The 20,200-nt window shown below is 64.7% G+C and overlaps 2 protein-coding genes across 7 annotated transcripts; both read left to right on the forward strand.

Annotated features, from left to right (window-relative positions):
• Positions 1-1,847: 1,847 nt before the first annotated feature.
• Positions 1,848-7,357, forward strand: SCRT1 (scratch family transcriptional repressor 1). Its single transcript, XM_036923115.2, has 2 exons — positions 1,848-1,977; positions 3,850-7,357. The coding sequence occupies exons 1-2, from the start codon at positions 1,863-1,865 to the stop codon at positions 4,806-4,808; spliced, it is 1,074 nt and encodes a 357-aa protein (XP_036779010.1). The 5' UTR covers positions 1,848-1,862; the 3' UTR covers positions 4,809-7,357.
• A 3,490-nt stretch (positions 7,358-10,847) lies between these two features.
• On the forward strand, positions 10,848-20,193 carry DGAT1 (diacylglycerol O-acyltransferase 1). 6 transcript variants are annotated; one of them, XM_036923129.2, is made up of 17 exons: positions 10,849-11,244; positions 15,515-15,602; positions 17,490-17,530; positions 17,619-17,704; positions 17,786-17,817; positions 18,002-18,107; positions 18,245-18,352; positions 18,462-18,533; positions 18,621-18,724; positions 18,810-18,848; positions 18,928-18,969; positions 19,041-19,085; positions 19,172-19,284; positions 19,358-19,423; positions 19,500-19,587; positions 19,665-19,727; positions 19,801-20,193. In XM_036923129.2, exons 1-17 carry the CDS (start codon positions 11,048-11,050, stop codon positions 19,951-19,953), a joined length of 1,443 nt encoding a protein of 480 aa, XP_036779024.2. In that variant the 5' UTR covers positions 10,849-11,047; the 3' UTR covers positions 19,954-20,193. The 6 variants fall into 6 exon arrangements, with proteins under 6 accessions (XP_057353604.1, XP_036779024.2, XP_036779026.2 ...); XM_036923128.2 differs by having other exon boundaries at positions 10,850-11,244; positions 17,786-17,838; XM_036923133.2 differs by having other exon boundaries at positions 11,076-11,218; positions 17,786-17,838.
• The last annotated feature ends 7 nt before the right edge of the window (positions 20,194-20,200 follow it).

The raw sequence follows: 20,200 nt of genomic DNA on the forward strand, positions 1-20,200 counted from the left end.
CGACTGGTGTCCGCGGGTCCGCCCGCACAAGGTCACCGCGAGCAGCGATGGGTGCGCGCGCGCCCTCTTGCACGCAGTCCCGGCTCCGCCGCGCCGGGACACTACCCGGAGCCACCCGCGCGACCTAGGTCCCCAGCGGGCCGCGTGGAGGCGCGCTCGCAGCGTGGAGACGCGCTCGCAGCGTGGAGACCCGAGCCACCGGGCGGGGGCGGGTGAGGCGACAATGGCGGCGCAGGTCTTTAATTGGGGACATATGTCCCCGCGCGCAGCCATTGTGCGTCCCGGAACCCCCCGCACCTCGCACCGCGCCATTGGCTGCTGAGCCTGACGTCATGGGGCTGCAAATCCAGGCGGGCGGCCGCAGGAAGGGTTATCCGCCTGGTTGCGGGGCCGCCGTGGGGAGCTGTAGCCGTGCGGAAGGGCGGAAAACCAATGAAGCCGAATTTCTGGAGCAAGGGCATGGCAGCCCCTCTTCCCCTCTACACTCCGCTCGCTGCGTCGTCGCTGCGCTCGATATCCGCCCCCTGAGAGAGAGGCGGGGTGGAGGGAGGCCTCTCCAGCGGGCACGGGGTCAGGCCGGGTGACCGGGTGGTAGGGAGACGCTGCGGCACAGGGCGCGCGCAGCGCTTCCACACTGCGCTTTCGCTGCCTCAGCATTCTCTCCTACGCCTCCGCCATCCGCCCCCCGAAGATCCTTTGCCTTTCTACCCGAAAGCTAGGCGGGCCGGATCAGACTGTGGTCCACATGCTTTCCTCCCCAAAAGATCCCCAGTTCAGGCCTCGTGAGTCCCAGGCCTGTTTCAACTCTGCCCCCACGCCCGACAATGCCGCGGACCGCTGGGCCTGCGTATCCGGAGCCGCTCGGGGTAACTCCACACTTGCGGAGAGCGCGGCATCCTCCAAGACCCCTCAGGAGACTGGCCAGGGCCCGGCCCTGCGCAGCCGTTTCCTCTGGCCGCGCCCCCTTTCTCCCCTCCCCCTCCTGCACCTCCTGGGCTTTAAAAGCCGGAGGCTGGGTCCGGCCGCAGGCAGAGGCTGCCGCGGGCACAGGAGGCCCGGCCCAGGAGCTGTCCGAGCGCCGAGCCCCGCCCCCGGAGTCCCTGTCCCTCCCTCCCTCCTTCCCTCAGCCCGCCCTCCCTGCACACCCCTCCCCCCGAAGACCCCCGCCCGCCGTCGCCGTTCGCTCCGGCTGCAGAACAATAAAGCAAGCCTCTCAGAGACCCCCGTCGAGGACCCCCGCCCGGCGGCCGAGCCCCTGCGGCCCACCCCTCGCCGCTCGCGTCCCCGGAGAGCGCCCGGTCGCTGGCCGCGGTGCTGGCCACGCCGGCGCTGGCCGCGGTGCTGAAACTGCCGGCGCTCCCGCCTCCGCGGCGTTCTCCGGGCCCGGCGCCGCCACCCCCGGGGGCATGGGGGGCCGCTGACTGAGGCTTTACCGCCGCGGCGGGGGGGAGGGGAAGGGGGCCGCGGAGCCGGGCCAGCCCTGCACCCACTCGCAGCCTCCGGGCCTGGGACGGAGCCGCTCCCCCCTCCCCGCCCCCCCCAGCCTCCTCCCCCGCCTGTCCAGGGGCGGCACTGCGGGCTGGGAAGCCGGGACCAGAGGAGGGAAGGAAGGAAGGAAGGAGGGAAGGAAGAGACAAGACGAGAAGAGCAGAGAAGGACGGAAGGAGGATTCGGAGGAGCAGAGGACACGCAGGGCGGGCGGGCAGCAGGGAGGACGGCGCTCGCGCGGCAGCATCCAAAGGCCGGCGTGGGGACCCGTGCTGCCTCTGCCGCTCCTCGGATGGTGACGGGGCCCCGCCGCGGCCGCAGCCCCCCCGCGCCCCGGCTCCGCAGGCTTGCAGCGCCGGAGCCCTGCAGGAATCATGCCCAGGTCCTTCCTGGTCAAGAAGGTCAAACTTGACACCTTCTCCTCGGCAGACCTCGAGAGCTCCTACGGGCGCGCTCGCAGCGACCTCGGTGTGCGACTACACGAGAAAGGTGCGAGCGGGGCTGAGGCTGGAGCGGCTGGGGCCCACGGCAGTGCTGGAGGGGTGAAGGGCCAGAGTGTGGGGGTGGAGGGGACGGGGGACCCAGGAAATAGGCCTGTGGGAATCAGAAGAACAAGAGGCGGTGGCTGGAGCCGGGCTGTGGAAGGGCATGGAGATGATGTGGAGAGGGTAACGCAGAGGCAGGCCGGAATCAGGCCAAGGCTAGGCAGGAGAGAGGGTGGGGAACAGGGGTCAGAAGCAGGTGGCACCAGAAGGGACACACGGACCCATCCCCTGAACCATGCTGGGACAGACAGCGACAGGACCTGCCTGCATGTAGACCTACACCCAGAAACCTGGGTCTCATTAGTACTCTCCTCTCTTTGACTACACCTCCAGGACCCCTTGCTAGGCCCAGCAGGGGAGGTTGTGAGCTACAGGGAGTAGGCATGGAGGCACTGGGGGCCACCACCTGTCGGGGCAAAAGGGTCAGCAGAGGCAGCAATAGTACATTCCTTGAAGCCCGGGTCAGGGAGGTCCAAAGTGCTGGAGATAGGGAGAGGCTCTTTGTGTAAGGGTGCCCAAGTTCAAGGACAACTGTTAGCACGCAGGCAAGAGGGCTGGGAGTGCCAGCAACCTGGGGTGGCAGGACAAGTGTGACCTGCAGGAGCATGAGTCTGTGTGCACCCATGTGACTGCATGTGGCCATGTGACTGTGCGCTTGTGTGTGACCCTGTATCAGTGTGTGCCTGCCTATGTGCCACTACATGGGACCATGTGACCTGGAGGACCCACTGTACACCCATGTGACTAGCAACCCTGGCTCAGAGTGTGTCCAGGGTGCCTGCATGTGTGACCCTGCATGAGTAGGTGGCATGTGTGGGACCAGCACGCAGCTCAGTGAGGGGACTCCAGAGTTGACAGTGACTGGGAGGCTGTGTGTAGAAGCAGAGCCTGCATAGTGTGGGGTGTGCATTTGTGGCTGAGGCTGTGAGGCCTATCTTATGCCTTGAGAACAGCTGCAGTTACTGGCGTGAGTCCCTGTGAACGTGCCCCGTGGTAGACAACGACTCCCTCTCCCCCGCAAGGTGGTTCTCTCTCCAACACTGGATTTCCGTGGTCGCCTGTGCTGGGGCCTAAGAAGGCCCCCACGAGAAGTTAGGGCCTGGGGGAAGAGGACAGTGTGGAACGAGGTGGGACCCAATGGTGCAGGATGACCAAAGGGAGTGGGGGGAGAAGGGAGAGGATGGAGGGACATTGGGCTTCAGCCCAAAGGGGGTCAGGTCTAGTGAGTAGGGGAGATCTGGGAGATGGGGGAGGTGCCAGGGAGGGCAGGAGGGGCTGCAGTAGGAAGTCTCTAGGGCTTCTCGGGGGACTTAGAGGACCAGAGAGGGGCAGTATCATGGGCTCTGGAGGCCCAGGGGAAGAGCCGGCGGAAACCCCAAGAGGCGGGAGCAACGGGGTCCCTGGGCGAGCATCCTGGCTTTGTGCGCTGCGGGTCTGCAGTGTGTTGCATAATCACGGAAAACTGCTGAAGTGGGGAGAACCCGAGGGGGAGGGGAGGGAAGCACCGCCCCACCCCCCTGACCTTGAGGCTCCGAGGAAGGGGGGCACTCGCGCCCCGAGACGCTCCTCTTCCCACCCCTGCCAGGGTGGGGCGGGCAGCGGGGGCGGGGCCGGGCCGGCCGCGTCTCATCTGTCCTCTCTTCTCTTCCCCTCCCTGCCGTCTCCATCCTCCCTGCCCCGTGGTCCCTCGGCTCCTTGTCCTTTGTCCTTCCCCCTGCTCTTTCCTTCCCGGACCCCGGTGCCTCCCGCCGCCCGCCCGTGCTCTCGCCCGTTGCCATTTCTCTCCCGCTGTCTGCCTGTTCGCCTCGGCCCTCAGGATACCTCAGCGACTATGCGGGGCCCGCCTCTGTCTACGATGGCGACGCCGAGGCGGCCTTGCTCAAAGGGCCGTCCCCGGAGCCCATGTACGCCGCCGCCGTGCGGGGAGAGCTGGGCCCGGCGGCCGCGGGCTCGGCACCGCCGCCCACCCCGCGCCCGGAGCTGGCCACAGCCGCAGGCGGCTACATCAACGGCGACGCGGCGGTCAGCGAGGGCTACGCGGCTGACGCCTTCTTCATCACCGACGGGCGCTCGCGCCGTAAGGCCGCCAACGCCAACGCCAACGCTGCCGCCGCCCCCTCCACGGCCTCTGCAGCTTCCCCCGAAGGCGGCAGCCGAGGCGGAAGCGGCGCTGGGGCAGGCGCGCGTGGCGCTGGGTCGGGGGCCGGGGGTCGGAGCGGCGCGCGCTCGGGAGCGGGCCCAGAGGCGCGTGCGGGGCCCGGGGTCGGGGGCTCAGGGGGCCGGCACGCGTGCGGCGAGTGCGGCAAGACGTACGCCACGTCGTCGAACCTGAGCCGGCACAAGCAGACGCACCGCAGCTTGGACAGTCAGTTGGCGCGGCGGTGCCCGACGTGCGGCAAGGTGTACGTGTCCATGCCGGCCATGGCCATGCACCTGCTCACGCACGACCTGCGCCACAAGTGCGGGGTGTGCGGCAAGGCCTTTTCGAGGCCCTGGCTGCTGCAGGGCCACATGCGCTCCCATACCGGGGAGAAGCCTTTCGGCTGCGCGCACTGCGGCAAGGCCTTCGCCGACCGTTCCAACCTTCGCGCGCACATGCAGACGCACTCGGCCTTCAAGCACTTCCAGTGCAAGCGCTGCAAGAAGAGCTTCGCGCTCAAGTCCTATCTCAACAAGCACTACGAGTCGGCCTGCTTCAAGGGCGGCGCCGGCGGCGGTGGCCCCGCGGCCCCGGCGTCGGCTGCGCCGCCACAGCTCAGCCCTGTGCAGGCCTAGGGCGGCGGTATTTCCGTCAGCCTGGTCGGCTCTCAGCAATACGGGCCCCCAGGGAAGTCTCCGCGGGCGCGCGCGGGAGGGCCGGAGGGCGGGCCCCTCCTCACAGCAATAGGGGGAGGGGCCCGGCCCCGCCCCGCCCGCCAGGGGCCTCCCCGGCCCCTTCAAGCAATAGGGTCCCGAGGGGAGACCCACCCCGAACCCCCTCCCTTCCCCTCCAGGGTGCCCCAGGCTTTTTCCCAGCAATAGGGTCCAGGAGACCCAGAACCGAACCTCATCTCCGAGTTAAGTCTCTGAAAACGGGGTGGGGTGAGATAGGGAGCACCCCCTTCCTCCCTCTGAGCCCCTGGATCGCGTTGCAGAGACTCAGGTCTTCCCCAACCCTTCCTAAGCTTTCCAGGGTCAGACCTGCGGCCTAGACGTCCAGGGAGCAGACCGGGGGGAGGAGCAGGAGTCTCCTCAGTCTTTGCTGAACCCCGGAGTGATAGACGCGTTGGGGATCGGGGAGGGGGGCGGACGGCGGCACCCCTCTCCTCGGGTTCCTTCTGGGGCCTCCATCCGAGCCGCTCTCCTACCCTCGCCTCGCATCCTCTGCCAAATCCGAATTCTTCCAGCCCGGCTTCCCGGGCTCTGTCCTCCATAACGAATAATAATGACGCATACCGAATCGCATGGACTTATCCGACCTCCTCAGACCCCGCTCCCGCCCTGCCCCGGGGCTCCCTCCCTCGTACCCGGGCATTTGGTATTGGAGGATGGATTCCTGGGGCCCGGCAGGTAGGCCTGGGTACGGCCCTCTACATACTTCCCTGTATTCGCTTTGCGGGTAAATCCCCCTGGGGGGTTGCGGATGCGTCGGGTTTCTTTCTGTATTTGTACGTTTTATTTATGAACGGATTGCACTCGGGTCAGGGAAGGGGCGCTGAGCCCCTATCCTTCCCGCCGACGCCCGGGGTTTGGGATGTCCAGGATCACTTTCCCCGCCCCTGACCCCCGCCCCCACACCTGGGCTCCGCCTTCTGGGGTCTCAGGTCCCGCCTCTCAGAGGCTGGCCCCTCCTCTGAGCCCCGTGCCCCGCCCACACTGTTGCCAACTTTCGCCCGTCTATGCCAAAGCCTCGGCGGCGACCCGCCCCAAGGGCCCGCCCCATTGGCCGCCGCCTTTGTGACGTCACTGCATGCAGCCCCGACCCTTCTCCAGTCCCTTCCCGGGGCTGCCCGCTCCCGCTCCCGCTCCCGATCTTAGTTAGTCCGATGCCGACTATAGAGCAATAATGCGCACTGCATGTGAAGCTGCCGCCGCCTCTAGAGTTACTGAGAATCAGGTATCCCCTGCCCTGCCCACCCCATAGGCCCCTAGATCAGGGACGCTGCGCGGGGCCGGACGCGCAGACTTTCTCCCCCTTCCTCCCCCTTATGCCCCACGGCAGAGCCCGGCGGATGTAATGGTTCCAGGGGCAGGGGCGGGTTGTTTCCCCCCAAACCCCTCTTTCAGTCGTCCATCACCCACTGTCCGTTTACTGGGCACCTACAATTGGCCAGACCCGATGCTCAATCTGCAGGGGACGGGACGACCTTTGGGGGTGCACGTTGGTGATAGGGGCCCGATGGGCTTGGATGGGCCAGGGAGGGAGACAGATAGCGAGAGGCCTAGACCAGACCAGGTGCCCCTCACTACCCCCTGCTCTAGCCTGGGGCCAGTGCTGGGTGCAGTGGCATTCTACCTTTGACTTGTGCCTGGTGTTCTTGGCTCGGGTGGCAGAGACCCAAGGCCACCTACACTGACTCCCAGTCCTTCCATTCCCCGGCTGCCCACCCCTCTGCCGTGTGGGGCCAGTGCCCCAGGCTAGAGGAAAAGGTGCTCGCTAGAGGGTATGACATGGTCAGCCATCCCTGTGGGCACCAAGACCGGTTGCTGCCCAGCTACTTTCACAGGAGCGGATCCCAGGGTCCAGCACAGCAGGCCTGCATCCCAAACCCCTTACACCAGGGCTCAGTGCCCACATAGCTCCCAAGCTGGGGCCTGCCGGCCTGTACCGGGCACATCCGCATGTACACGCGCACACAGGTGCCCCACCCTACCCACACACACCTGTCTACCTACCTAAGGAGAAGGCCGCAGGGCTGTGGGCCAGCCAGGGTCTCCGCTTCTCTCCACACCCCGCCGCCGTGGAAAGCCATGGGCCCCCTCCCGCCCCATAACTAAGCAGCACAATAACCGACTTAGCGAATTCAGGTAGAAGGAACGTTTAGGTAGCGCCTATTTTGTACTGATTATACGAGTAGGGCCCGAGATGCGGGGGCCCTCGGGTGGGGGCTGCGGCCACCGGCCCGCCCTGCCCCCACCTCCGCCTGTGCCCCGCCGCCTTGTACATATCCCACCCGGAACAGGCCGGGATTTTTACTCGGGCTGCGCCCCTCTTCCGCCCCCGTTTGGGGCCGGGCCGGCCGGACAGACGGACGGACGGACAGACCTCCTTCCTAAGCACAATAGCACCAGCTCCCCGGAGCGCCGCACCTCCACGAGGAGAATAAATGCCACTCTTGATAGAACTTGAAGTGTTGGGCTGATGTATCCAGGGCTTGGCCACTCTGCAGGGGGTACAGGGGACATCTGGGGGGGGGCATCTTCCCCATCCTGCCACACCCCAGAGACCCAGCAGGCGAAGGCCCAGCACTGGGAGTGGCATCCTGCCCCTGCAGCCTTGGAGCCAGGTCACTGCCTTTTGTAGAGAGTGCTGGGGTCCCTTTTTGCAAGAGGGCTGTCTCCCACCTGCAAAAGGCCAGCTCGGAAGGCCAAGCCTCAGCTTGAAAGCAAAGCACTGCGGGAGCTAAGGGGCTCCAGCCTGAAGTCAGGCCCAGCTCAGGGGTGATTCAGAATTGCCTGAGTGGGTACAGCAGGGCCTGCAGTCCTATGGACTGTGTGCCCCCCACTCTCCCCCACTTTCTGTGTAGAGGCTCTTGTTGCCCTTGCAGCTGTGACAGCCACCACCAAGCCCTCTTTGATGCTGTCAGGGAAAATAGGGACAGCAGAGGGTGTGAGTTCTGTCCCTTTTCTGCAGCCTGCTGCCCACACCCATACCCCAAGACTTGGGGAATGTTTCCCCATTGTCTGAGGAGACCTCCATGGACAGCTGGGCCAGGCTGGTTCTGGGGAGGAGGTGCCATGGGGCAGAGAGGCTTCCGCTGCCACTCATAGCCCTGGAGCTCTAGATGGGATGAATCAAGTTGAGATGAGGGGTGGGGCTGTGCTGGGTTGGGACAGTCCAGGAACAGGGACTTCCTACTCCAGCAAAGCTCCCTGGCACCCAGGTAGGCAGGCATGAGCTGAAAGGCCCAAAGTCTTTGGAGACATGTAGTCAAACCAGGTCAGTCCAGCTGTCTACACCCTGGTAGGCAACAGGCCTGTTCCGGCTCCACTGGGGTGGACAGCAGGGGAGGCTGACCAGCAGTTCAGCCTGTGGGCCTGATGCTCAGGGTGGGGCTCACGTGGAGGGGGGGCGCCCCCTTCTGGGGAGCACTGTAGGCAGTAAAAACCTCAGGAGTGAAAGCCCCTGTACTGGAGGTCAGTAGCCAGGCCCTCCTGCACAGGGATCCTTGACTTCCACTGTTGCTAGTTTGGAGGCATTACCGCACAATTGGCATAGCAAGAATTTGAGTTTGAGGGAAACAGCTTATCCAGGAACTGCCTTTCATGTAAGCCTAATACGACCCCTTCTGACCCTACACCAGGAATCACATATAGGTGGGCACCAATTGCAGGCAGGAAGGCTCCTAGATGCCTACTCCTTCCCAGGGCTCCAGAGCTTCTGGGTCTGGACTGGCTATTTCTGCGTCTCCAGGACTCTTGAGAGGCAGTGGGAGTGGAAAGATGGAGGCTGCCTCCCCGCGGCTTGGGATGAGTGTGCCCCTCAGTCTCCACAGGTGTCCATGGACAGGACTTTGCATCCCAGAGAATGGGCAGCACAGGCTGCTGACCACTATGCCTCATGTCTGCCTGCTGGCTGCACCCCTCACAGGCCCCCACGTGCTGCCCACAGCACCTCCACCCTGGATCAGTCCGACCCCTTTCTGAACCCCTCATCCCTTCCAACTAGGCCTGCAAGGCTCCTTGTCCCCCCCATTTGTTGCTGCTCCCGGAAAGGAGATACCCGCTGAGCTTTCTTTGACACCCCCTCACGCACACCTTTGTCCCCATCCAACCTCACCTACCTTGGCTTTTTCCCTCTTTCCCTGGTGCTCTGGGCTGCACCTCACCGTGGATCTTGAACTCCTGGGGCTGTGGAGGGGTCTGGCATAGGCCCCGCCTCTGGCAAGGCCCTGTCCACCACCCTCCGCCCTCCCTCGGGCTCCTCAGGCCTTCTTTACTGCGCTCACAGGCTCGCTGCCCTGCTCTCCTCACCCTCAACTCCAATGCCGAACCTTGTCTCCCCCCAGACCCTGGCCAGATCGGCCCTCCGTGGTGGTCCCCAGTCCACTTCGGTCACCTCACTCCTGCTGCCACTTGTCAGCCATCGGCCGGGAGCCGGGAGATGGACACAAGGCAGATGCCTCCAATATGACCCTTCACCCGTCATTGGCCACTGCGTTCAGCCTCTCCGAACCTACTGGCTGCCTGTCAATCTTCTCCTTTGCCGACTGGTGTGCTAGTCAGGGCCGGCCCTCTGGTTCTCGGCTCTTCATTTGGAGGTTGGTATGGCCAGAAGGCGCTTACTGACTCGTGGGTGCGCGTGGCTGAGCTCACCCCGACGCTCTGGGCTCCCAAGAGGACCATCTCCTTCATCCGCCCTCCCTTGGGATCAGTAGTCAGAAAGGCTTAGCTCTGCCTGGCTCCAGTCAGCTGACGAACCGACGAACGTCCTAGGAGACTGGGTAGCAGACAGGGTCGGTCCTGAGCCACCAAAGCCAGCCACATGGGCTCGCAGGAGGGCTATCCCGCCTAGCTAGGGCAGTGCCTTTCAGCAGGCTACTCGAAGATCCCTGCCAGGTACACCCAGTCTGCCAGGTAGGGATGCCTTGCTGGCATCAGTCCCAGACGGCGTGGTGGCAGCAAGAATGTGTCACCAGGGGACCGGGGCACCAGGCAGTGGAGGTGCAGCAAGGGCGAGCCCACCGGAGAGGCGGTGGTCAGTCCATAAGGGAGGCCGCTGACCTCAGGCTGAGCCTCTTGGTTTGTTTGCTTCTCGAGTGGCGCTCTTGGCCCTGCTCACCTCGGGAGAAAATGGTTAATAGGTTAATCAGGTCAGAGTCCCCAGTGAACCCTCACACTCGACATCCAGGACTCTCACACTCCAGGCCTTGTACAAAGATGCTTGTCAAGTCAAGGTGGGATGAAGACTTGGCCGCCCGTGGACCGCTGTTAAGGTGGATTAGTTGCTTCATTTAACGAGTGGGCGATTCACAGGCTGGCATAACGCAGAAGCCTCTGGGTTCCCGTGATGCGGCACCCCTGGCTCCCTACGCTCTGGCGAACTGGCCCGGGTGGAAAACGGGAGGCCCTGCAAATCTGCGGGCAGGGCTGGCGTCTCGGGGACGCGGGGTCTGGGGCCTCTTTCCCTCTCCATTCTCTGGCCAGGCGCTTGTCTGGACAACCTACACTGAGGAAAAGCGGATGACTGCGGAGGTAACTAGAGGGATCGCGAAGCTCAACCGCGCCGCGAGATGCGCGTTCGGGAACCGAGGCGTTGGCGGCGGACTGCAGCGCACGAGGTTTTTCATAAATAACCTACATCCCCACCCTCCGCCTGGGCTGAATGACGAGAGCCTGTGTTTGTAGAGTGCGACAAGAAGCATCAAGCGTCGGGCGGGAAGCGCAGCTGCCAGGAAGCCAGGCGTGCTCCGCGGAGAAGCCGAGCCACGCGTGCGAGCCGGTCACCCACCCGCAGCACGCCTGCCGCCGCACTCCGCCCCTCCTCCCCTCGCCGGACCTCGGTTCCCGGCGTGCCCCGAGCCGGCCACCTCGGCTCCCAGCGCGCCTCGCGCGCCCCGCGCACTACAAATAGACGCGCGCCGAGTCCACAAGCCAGTGTGCAGCTCGCGGAGCGCCGCGGCCGTACGTCCTGGGAGGGCCCGGCGGGCGCACGCTGATTGGCGGCGCAGGCCGGCGCGCGGGCTACGGCGGCCGGCAGGGGGCGGTGGCGGGTGTTGGCCTAGGGCGCGGAGGCGGGGCTGCGGGCTGCGGGCTGCGGGCTCGGCAAGTCCGGTGGGCCACGACTTGGTCTCCGCAGGGTGTGGGCTGAGGCCATGGGTGACCGCGGCGGCGCGGGCGGCTCCCGGCGACGGAGGACTGGGTCGCGGCCCACGAGCCAGGGCGGCGGCGGTCCCGCGGGGGCGGACGACGAAGTGAGGGACGCGGGCGCAGGCGGGGACGCGGCGGCTCTGGTATCGGCCAAGGACAAGAACGGAGATGCCGACGTAGGTAGCGGCTACTGGGACCTGAGGTACGGGTGCACCAGGACTGTAACCTCTGACCCCGACCCCGGGCCCTGCGACCCTTCCGGTACCCCGGGCGTAGCCGCAGCAGCGCGGGTTCCGAGGCCCAGAGACTGGGCCCGTACTAAGCGCGCATCGGCGTGCCCCGCGGGCCTCCGCGGGGAAAGTGGCTCGGGGGTGGAGGGTCGCCTGCCAAGGTCATCCAGGTGGGAAGCTCGGAGGGGAGCCGCCAGTAGCCCAGTTTCGAAACCTCTCCTGTGTCAGCACGTCCTCAGGTGGGCCCGGAGGCTCTTCCCCAGGTCGAGGCCGGGAGCCCGGCGCCTTTGGCGGGCTGGTTCCAACCATGCTCAAGTTTCCTCGGTCTGGAAGGGATCGGGTGGTTTGTGATGAAGGGGGTCATTCCTGAGGCTGTGGGGGGGGCCTTGGGGATAAGGAAGCTCCCAGAGGAGGGTGAGCGCGCTACGGAGGGGGCCCGGAGAGAACAAGGCCGTTGGAGAGTGGTCTTTACGGGGGTACCTTCCCTTCATGGCTGGCTCATCCCTTACCTAGAGCTTGGCTGGTCTGGGGCCCCTGCTGTAGGGATAGAGTTGGGTTCTGTATTGGGCCCTCTTGGTTGGGGTACAGGAGAAGGATTTGAAGTGGGCACACCCACAGGTGGGCACCCCGCTTAGCTGAAAGACAACAGGAAGGAAGAGGTAGGCACAGCAGCCTGTGGGTGACAGGGAGAGCCTGGCCCACCTGGGCATTGGCTCTCTCCCCCAAGCTGGCTCCAAGCGGTCCTTTTGCCACCCTCCGGGTGCCCTCTGATTCTGGCCTTCACCCTGGCCCAGAGGCCTTCAGGAGCTCTGGCTTTGGGAGCAACTTCGGGGGTAGAGGTCACCAAGGAGGAAGTGGGCCATTAGTCGTTTGGCAAGGATTTGCTCTCTCATTAAACAGAACCAAGGTTTTCTTCACTAGGCACTGTGGGGAGGAGGTGGGTGAGGACAGATGGGGTGCAGGCTCTGTCCTGCCCTTGGGGTGCTCTCGTTCCGCCTGGGAGATAAGATAATCCCAGCACTGAACAGTGTGACCAAAGGTCAGGCACAGGGTTGTGGAAGGCCTGGTGGGGGAGGAGGTGGTTTCACTAAGAGGGGCACTTGTTGCCTGTGGGCCTGAGGTGGCACTGAGGGAGGCCTCAAAGGCAGGAGGATCCCGGGGTCTCCTCTGCCAACTCCTTGAGTTACCCTCTCCAGGGGGCAGGGGCATGGCTAGCATGATCTCCCTCCGGAGTGGGTGGTACATTGGGCCCTTTTGTGAGAGATGGGGGTATGCCGGCTTTGGGCCAAGGCGCCACCCCGAATGGCAGTCCCTTTCCCGCTGGGTGCGGGCTGAGTGAGTGAGAGCTGACTGCCACCCCTGAGGTCTGGAACTCTGGGAAGAAGAGCAGACGACGGCAGGGGTGGCCTGCCCGGGCTGGAGGGGGAGCTGGCTAGTGTGGTCACCTTCTGGTCTCCAGGACACACAGGCCATGTGTGCTTTTCCCTCAAACCCAGGTATCACGGGGGCCGGGGGCCCTTGGGGCTGCAGCATGGCCCGGGGGGCTGGCAGGGCCAGGCCTTGCTCCAGCTGCTCTTCTGGAGTTTGGCCTCTGCTCTCCCCATCCTCGTCAACCTCCTCTCCCTTGCCTCCCGTCCTTCCTGCTTGTTGCCTTTCCTCTTTCCCTCCCTCCTTGTGCCCTGTACTTCCTGTTCACCTTGGCCTGGCAGGCAGGCTGGTCAGGTTCTGGGTGTGAGCTCATTTCATCTGGCCCGTGGCAAGGTGTGGCTGTGGGGTCGAGAGGGCTCGGCTCCCCCTTCCACTCTGCCCCCGGGGCTCTGGGCAGGGCTTCCTGGCGGGGGAGTGTGTCCCTTTCCTCCAGCGGGGTCTGAGGGTGTGGGGATCCCACCCCACCACCTTGCCTCTCAGGGCTGGAGCCTGGGTAGTGGAAGAGCTGGAGAGGAGGCCTCTGGGAGGTGGGCTGGCTCTCTGCCCCCTCCTTGCCTTGACTTGGGGCTGGACTCTATGGGCCCCAGGCTTGGTCCACACTTGGGGGCTGTGCCCCTGGGCAAGCTTCAGAGCTCAGCGAGCCTCAGTTTCCCAGCGTGCCTGCCTCCCTGTGTTGATGTGAGGGTTGAGGGAGCTGACATCCGATGGGTTAGAATGGCCTTGCTGGCTGCGTGGGCCTGGAGACCAGTGTGAGCCCATTGGCACAGACACAGAGGCATGGGAGGCCCCCAAAGTAGGGGAGAGGGTGGCAAAGGCTGCTCTGGGCCATGCCTGCCTGCTGTCTGGCCCACTGCTGCTATCACTGTACTGGCAAGGCTGGGCCTTCATGGGTATTGGTGGACAGTGGGCTTCCTCCCCTGGGTGGGGCCTCTGACCTGTCAGGGAGTGTGGCTGCCTGGGACTGGGGTGGTCGGGAGGCCACAGAGTGACCTGAGGAGTGGGCGTGGCAGGTGGGGAAGGCCCTGAAAGCCTGATGCAAAGCTTTCACAGCGTTTGGCATCAGACTTGGGTGATGACATTCTTTCCCTGCCCAGGCTCTCATCTTAGAGATTGCTGAAAATAAAGCCAGCATGGTCTTCTTGGTGGCCCCAAGGGGGCAGGGGCCACACTCTTGTGAAACAGTCATCTGCGTGTGCTGGGCATCAACGTGCACACGGCAGTTGGCAGGCTGAGGTGCGACATAACTTTGGGCAGTCTCTGGAAGTGGACAGGCGTGAACTTGGGGGAGGGGGCCGGGGAGGTCAGTTTGGTGGGCAGACCATCCTGCCTGGGGGGTTGGGCTTGGCCCCCTGCTCGGCTGAGGAGGAGCAGGTGCAGAGACGGAGAGAAGAACGGCCTGGGTGGAGGTTACAGCATCACTGCAAGGTCCAGAGTGGACCTTGGAGATGGACACGAGGAGGCCAAGCTCACAACTGGGAGAACATCTGCCAGCAGCTTTTCAGCCTCCCTGGCGCTTCACTTCCTGGGTGACTCCAGCCATAGCCATGCTTGCCACTGAGGGAGGGCCAGCCCTGAGAGGGCATCTGAATGGCGGGGCCCCTGTTGTGCACTCCCGGTCCCACTTACCCTGCCCAGGTGTCTCTCGAGATAAAGCTGTGTGTCCACAGAGGAAGACGGGGAGGCCCTGGCCTTGTGTCTTACAAAACTGGAGGCCTTGCGCAACACTGTGGGGCTTCCTGGTGGTACGGCTGCTGGGGTGAGGTGAGGCCGCAGTCTGAGAGTGAGCCCAGGGCCTGGTCTGGGCCTTGCTCCTGCCAGCCTGTGGCCCCTCCTCCACCTCGGCCGGACTCTGGGGATCAGGCAAGAGACGGCTTGTGTGCCCCCCGACCCCAGCGCTGGGTGGGGGTGCTCATGGCAGGGCACCACAGGTGCCTTTTGCCTGTGTGTGTGCCGGAGACCTCCTCCCTGCCCTCTGGTCCCCTGCCATGGGTCAGGTGCCCCTCTAGGCCTCCTCTGCCCGGGCAGGAACACAGGGCCCACCCTGTGGCTGAACTGGGCAGGATCTCATGTCTCAACAACAGCTGGAGGCCACGCGTGCACAAGGGCCAGGCCCCAGCTCCCAGGAGGGTGCACGTGCGGCTGGGCGTTCATCTGGCCCTGGGTTCCTGTGCCCTCTTGGACTTGTGTGGGCCAAGTGTGGGGAGGAGGTGATTCGAGGTGGGGGCCCCTTGACTGGCTGAGTGGTGGGATAGGCTGACTGAGCTGGGTGGAGTTGCCCCCCAACTCCCACCTCCGCCTGTCTGGTATTGCTGTGGTCCCGCAGGCCCTAAGGGGGGGCTTTTCCCAAGGCCCATCACCACTCCGTAGCCAGAGCGCGTGGCGGCTGCAGAGGCCTCTGGGGTGTGAGTCTGGGCCCTGGGGCTGGGCGGGCTGGCTGTGTGCGCTTCTGTCTATAGCCTGGCCCTCCTTGCTGCCTGGAGGGTGGTCCTGAGAGCCTGCCCTGCCCGGGCCCTCTCTGCCTGTTAGGGGATAGGATGGGAGGACAGGGAGATGGCTTGCTGGAGCATGGGTCATGGCTGCTGGGCCAGGGTGGACCAGAGCTGCCCAGAGAAAGGGCTGGGGCCCATCCTGCCCTGGGCCCTGAGGCTGGCTCCTGAGGGACTGGGCCTCGGGTGTCTGCCAGGGCTCTGACCTGCCCCTGGGCTCGGAGGTGTAGGCCTGCTTCTGGTCTTGCCCAAGGTTCTTACCGCCGAGGGGCCAGGTGGGGCCAGCCCTGTTTTGGCGCCCGCTTGAGAGTGTTTCCCGCCCCGCCAGGTGCCACCGCCTGCAGGACTCTTTGTTCAGCTCTGATAGTGGCTTCAGCAACTACCGTGGCGTCCTGAACTGGTGTGTGGTGATGCTGGTGAGTGAGGTGGTCTGGTGTCTCTGTGGCAAGGTGGGGCCCAGCCTGGGCACAGGCTCTGCCCCCTGGGGGAGCGGGGCCAGGGCTGGCATGGCCAGGGTGTATCGGGCATGGGGCTGGTGGGGAGAGAGGCTATGGTGGGCCCTGCAGTGGCCACTCATTCAAGAGAGGCCTGCAGAGGGCAGGGTGGGAGGCCTTTGTACTGTGAGCTGTGCTCAAGGGGCACAGGGGTGTCCCTAGTAGCCTTCCTGCATGGGTGTGGGAGAGCAGGGAGGGGTGGACAGGCCCTGTGCTTGGCGGGCCATAGGGAAGATGGGGGGCTCTGTGGGCCTGGGCCTCCCTGGTAGCATGTGTGAGTGGTCTTGGGGGTCTGAGAAGAGTTTCTTGTGCTATTCCAAAGGCCCAGCTCTGCAGGCCCTGCCCTGCTCTGTCAGCCTGGGTCCTGTGTACCCCCAAAGAGGGAAGTTAGATGGGGTCCCTGCCTCTGTCTTACCCTGTGACCTGTTCCTGCTGGTGCCTGGTGGGGCCAGCAGCAGCTGGAGCCCAGGGCTGGGAGGGCGGGGCCTCTGACCCTCGCCTCAGCATGGCTGCCTGGGTCTTAGGCGCGGCTCCTCTTGCTGCCCACGTCACCCTCGCCCTTCCTGCCCATGTCCCAAGAGGCTCCCCACGGAGCTGTGGGGGTCATGCGGCCTAGTGGGGTTGAAGCTGGCTGGGCAAAAGCACCAGATGCCAGCCCAGCCTCCAGTTGATGCGTCCTTGGTCTCTGGAGGCCATTCCTGACCCATGCTGGGTTTGTAAAGCAGCAGCTGTGGAGGACAGGCTTGTCCTGTAAGCTGCTTGGCCTTTGGTGCAGCCCCAAAGCCTCTCCCTGTTCGGGGCCTCTACCGCCTCTCCCTCAGGAGGCATGCAGCCAGTGTTCAAGACTGCCTGCTGCATCCCCTGTGTGGCCTGAGCCTCTAGGTGGGTGCTGCCCATTAGCAGCTTTGTCTCCTGCCTGCCTTGGACTCAGGACATACTTTATCAGGCAGGTGACAGTGTGGGGCCCCATGTGTCCTGGCAGGAGGCCGGTGGTTCAGGCTTAAGGAGGGTGGGGCAGGGGCCCCTGCATCTCTGAGCTTGTCCCCTCATGACGCCTTCCTTGACCACCCAGGTAAGGGACCCTACCAGAGTCCCTTTTCCACAGAACCTACCATCACCCCTGCATGGGGCCTGCGCTTGAGGGTGAGGGGTTGGCAGAGTCTGCCTTGTGGGACAGAGGAGGAGGTCCCTGACCCTGCAAAGGGAAGCTAGGTGCCCGGTTTGATGGGACCGGGTCCTTGGAAGGAGCTTGGAGTGCTACAGCAACAGCCATGGTGGGGCCTGGGGGCCTGGTGCTGCTCCAGGCCCGGCCCCCTGGCCCCTTTTTACTCTGGCCAGTTTCTTCCTGCTGCCCCCTGGGCATGGATGCCCCTGGTGCAAGGCCTGCCACACACCTGGGCACTGCAAGGACTGGGTTGGTTGGCAGGGTGGTGCCCTGGGCACCTTGGACAGGCTTGGGCTGGGCTGTCAGTGCCAGCTTGGTGCCTCACCAGCTTGGTGGGATGGCTGAGGGCTGCTGGGCAATGGGTCTCCCTGCGGCTGCTCGTGGGCATCTGGGAGGTGCCTGGTGTTGGGGTTGGCTACCTTTCCCGGGGTAAGGGGCAGTGCTGAAGGACTTGAGGTTCCTGCCATTGGGGGAAGGTGGGTGGTACGCCCCAAGAGTTTGGTGTGGCAGTCAGACAGGCTGTGCCTGCAGGACCCAGGCTGTGGTCTAGCCCATGGCTACTGCTCCAGCAGGTACTGAGAGGAGCTGGGGTAGGTGCCCTGTGGCCAGGGCTAATGCCTACACCTTTCCCTTCTCTTTCGCAGATCTTGAGCAATGCGCGGTTATTTTTGGAGAATCTCATCAAGTAAGTGTCCTCCCTGGCCCTCCAGGCCCTATGCCTCACCCACTTCTTCCCTTCAGACCTGCTCAGACTGTCACTGCCTGATCCCCAGGTATGGGATCCTGGTGGACCCCATCCAGGTGGTGTCTCTGTTCCTGAAGGACCCCTACAGCTGGCCTGCCCTTTGCCTGGTTATTGGTGAGCTGGGCACTGAGGAGGGCTGAGGGGGTACAGGGCTGGCCCGGGCCTGAACCTGCCCTACGGTGCTTCTGTCCTCAGTGGCCAACGTCTTTGCTGTGGCTGCATTCCAGGTAGAGAAGCGCCTGGCGGTGGTAAGCAGTGGCCTCATGCCCCGCCGTACCAGGTCGGCTCTCCTTGCCAGGCCTGGGCTGAGGGTGGGAGGCCGTCCCATCCCACTGTCTCAGGCTGTGCTCAGCTCTCCTGGGAGTGGCCCTTCCCCGGGGAGACCCTTTGCTGAGCACTGCCCCAACCCAGGGTGCCCTGACGGAGCAGGCGGGGCTGCTGCTGCACGTGGTCAACCTCGCCACCGTTCTCTGCTTCCCCGCGGCTGTGGCCTTGCTGCTCGAGTCCATCACTCCAGGTGAGCCCTCATCCCACCTGTCCTCGCCCACCTTGGGGGCCCGCAGGAGAGACCCGGGCCTTCAGGGCTGCCCCGTGGCCACGGCTCTCCCGTGGGTGTTGCGCGAGGGCTGCAGCCTGAGCCTGCCTCTCCTGCAGTGGGCTCCGTGCTGGCTCTGATGGTGTACACCATCCTCTTCCTCAAGCTCGTCTCCTACCGGGACGTCAACCTGTGGTGCCGAGAGCGCCGGGCCAAGGCCACAGCTGGTGAGGGGCTGCCCAGGGCTGGAGCCACAGAGCCTGTGCCGCCTGCCATGGGACTGACCTGGGCAGCGGCAGCCTCACCCTCCCGTCCCCTCCCCTCCCCTGCCCGTAGCTTCTGGAAGCAAGGCCAATGGGGGAGTTGCGCTGTGTGCTGTGAGCTATCCTGACAACCTGACCTACAGCGGTGAGGATCCTTCAGGGGCTTGGCCCCAAGGGGGTGGGCAGCTGCAGGCCAGGCCCCTGTGGTGCCAGCCCTGCCTCTCCATTCCAGATCTGTACTACTTTCTCTTTGCGCCTACTCTGTGCTACGAGCTCAACTTCCCCCGCTCCCCTCGCATCCGTAAGCGCTTCCTGCTACGGCGGCTCCTGGAGATGGTGAGGCTAGCAGCTGGAGGGCTCAAGGGTCTGGGGCATACCAGGCACTAGGGGACTCAGTCTGCTGCTCTGTTTCCGCCCTTAGCTGTTCTTCACCCAGCTCCAGGTGGGGCTGATCCAGCAGGTACTCAGAGGCGCAGGCAGGGTGGCAGGGTGGGCAGCTCAGCAGGGCTCGGGGTCTGATGCCATGCCCTCCTCTGCAGTGGATGGTCCCCACCATCCAGAACTCCATGAAGCCTTTCAAGGTGAGTGGTCAGGTTCTCTGGGGGTGGGGGCACAGCCCAGGCCCAGCAGCTGCTGAGCCCCGTCTCTGCAGGATATGGACTATTCCCGAATCATGGAGCGCCTCCTGAAGCTGGCGGTGAGCAGCCTGGGTGGGTGGAGTGGGACGGGTGGGCAGGGGCAGGGGTGGCGGTGCTCTGGATCCTGGCATCCCTCCCCCAACAGGTCCCCAACCACCTCATCTGGCTCATCTTCTTCTACTGGCTCTTCCACTCCTGCCTGAATGCCGTGGCTGAGCTCATGCAGTTTGGAGACCGGGAATTCTACAGGGACTGGTGGTGGGTGGCCTTGGATGTGGGGTGGGGGCTGGGGGGGGTCACGGCACCATCTGGTCACCCTCTCGACCCGCAGGAACTCGGAGTCCGTCACCTACTTCTGGCAGAACTGGAACATCCCTGTGCACAAGTGGTGCATCAGGTGGGTGGGGTGTGCAGGAGGGCAGGCAGCTCCGTGCAGGGCCCTGGGCGCCCATCCAACTGCCCCTCCCCTGCAGACACTTCTACAAGCCTATGCTCCGACGGGGCAGCAGTAAGTGGGCAGCCAGAACGGGGGTGTTCCTGGCCTCAGCCTTCTTCCACGAGGTGAGTGCTCTGCGGGTGCACCGTCTGTCCTCTGGGGGTGCCACAGGCGCCCCTGACGCTCCTCTCCCCCCACCCAGTACCTGGTGAGCATCCCACTGCGCATGTTCCGCCTCTGGGCCTTCACGGGCATGATGGCTCAGGTGAGCACGCCTTGCACACGCCTCCCTGCCCTCTTCGAGCCGCTGGGCCAGCTGACCTTCCCCGTGTCCTCAGATCCCACTGGCCTGGATAGTGAGCCGTTTCTTCCGAGGCAACTATGGCAACGCAGCCGTGTGGCTGACGCTCATCATTGGACAGCCGGTAGCTGTGCTGATGTACGTCCACGACTACTACGTGCTCAACTACGAGGCCCCGCCAGCGGCCTGAGCCGCTCCAGGGCCGCCCGCCTCACTGCGGCCTCCCTGCCCGTGGCCAGGGCTGGCTGCTGCCTGTGTGCTGGTGGGGGGCGAGGGGGCCTGGCTGCCGTCTCCTCCTCCTGGCCCCTGGGCAGCCTCTCCGCCCCTATGGGGCGCCCTCCTGGCTGGCAGGAGGTGCTAGCGCCCTGGGAATACGTGATGACCCTGCCCAAGGCTCTGATGGCGTCAATAAAAGTGCTGTTGTGAGTGAGCTTCCT

Source organism: Manis pentadactyla, chromosome 3 (assembly GCF_030020395.1).
Source record: "Manis pentadactyla isolate mManPen7 chromosome 3, mManPen7.hap1, whole genome shotgun sequence".
In the NCBI taxonomy this organism is placed as follows: Eukaryota; Metazoa; Chordata; class Mammalia; order Pholidota; family Manidae; genus Manis; species Manis pentadactyla.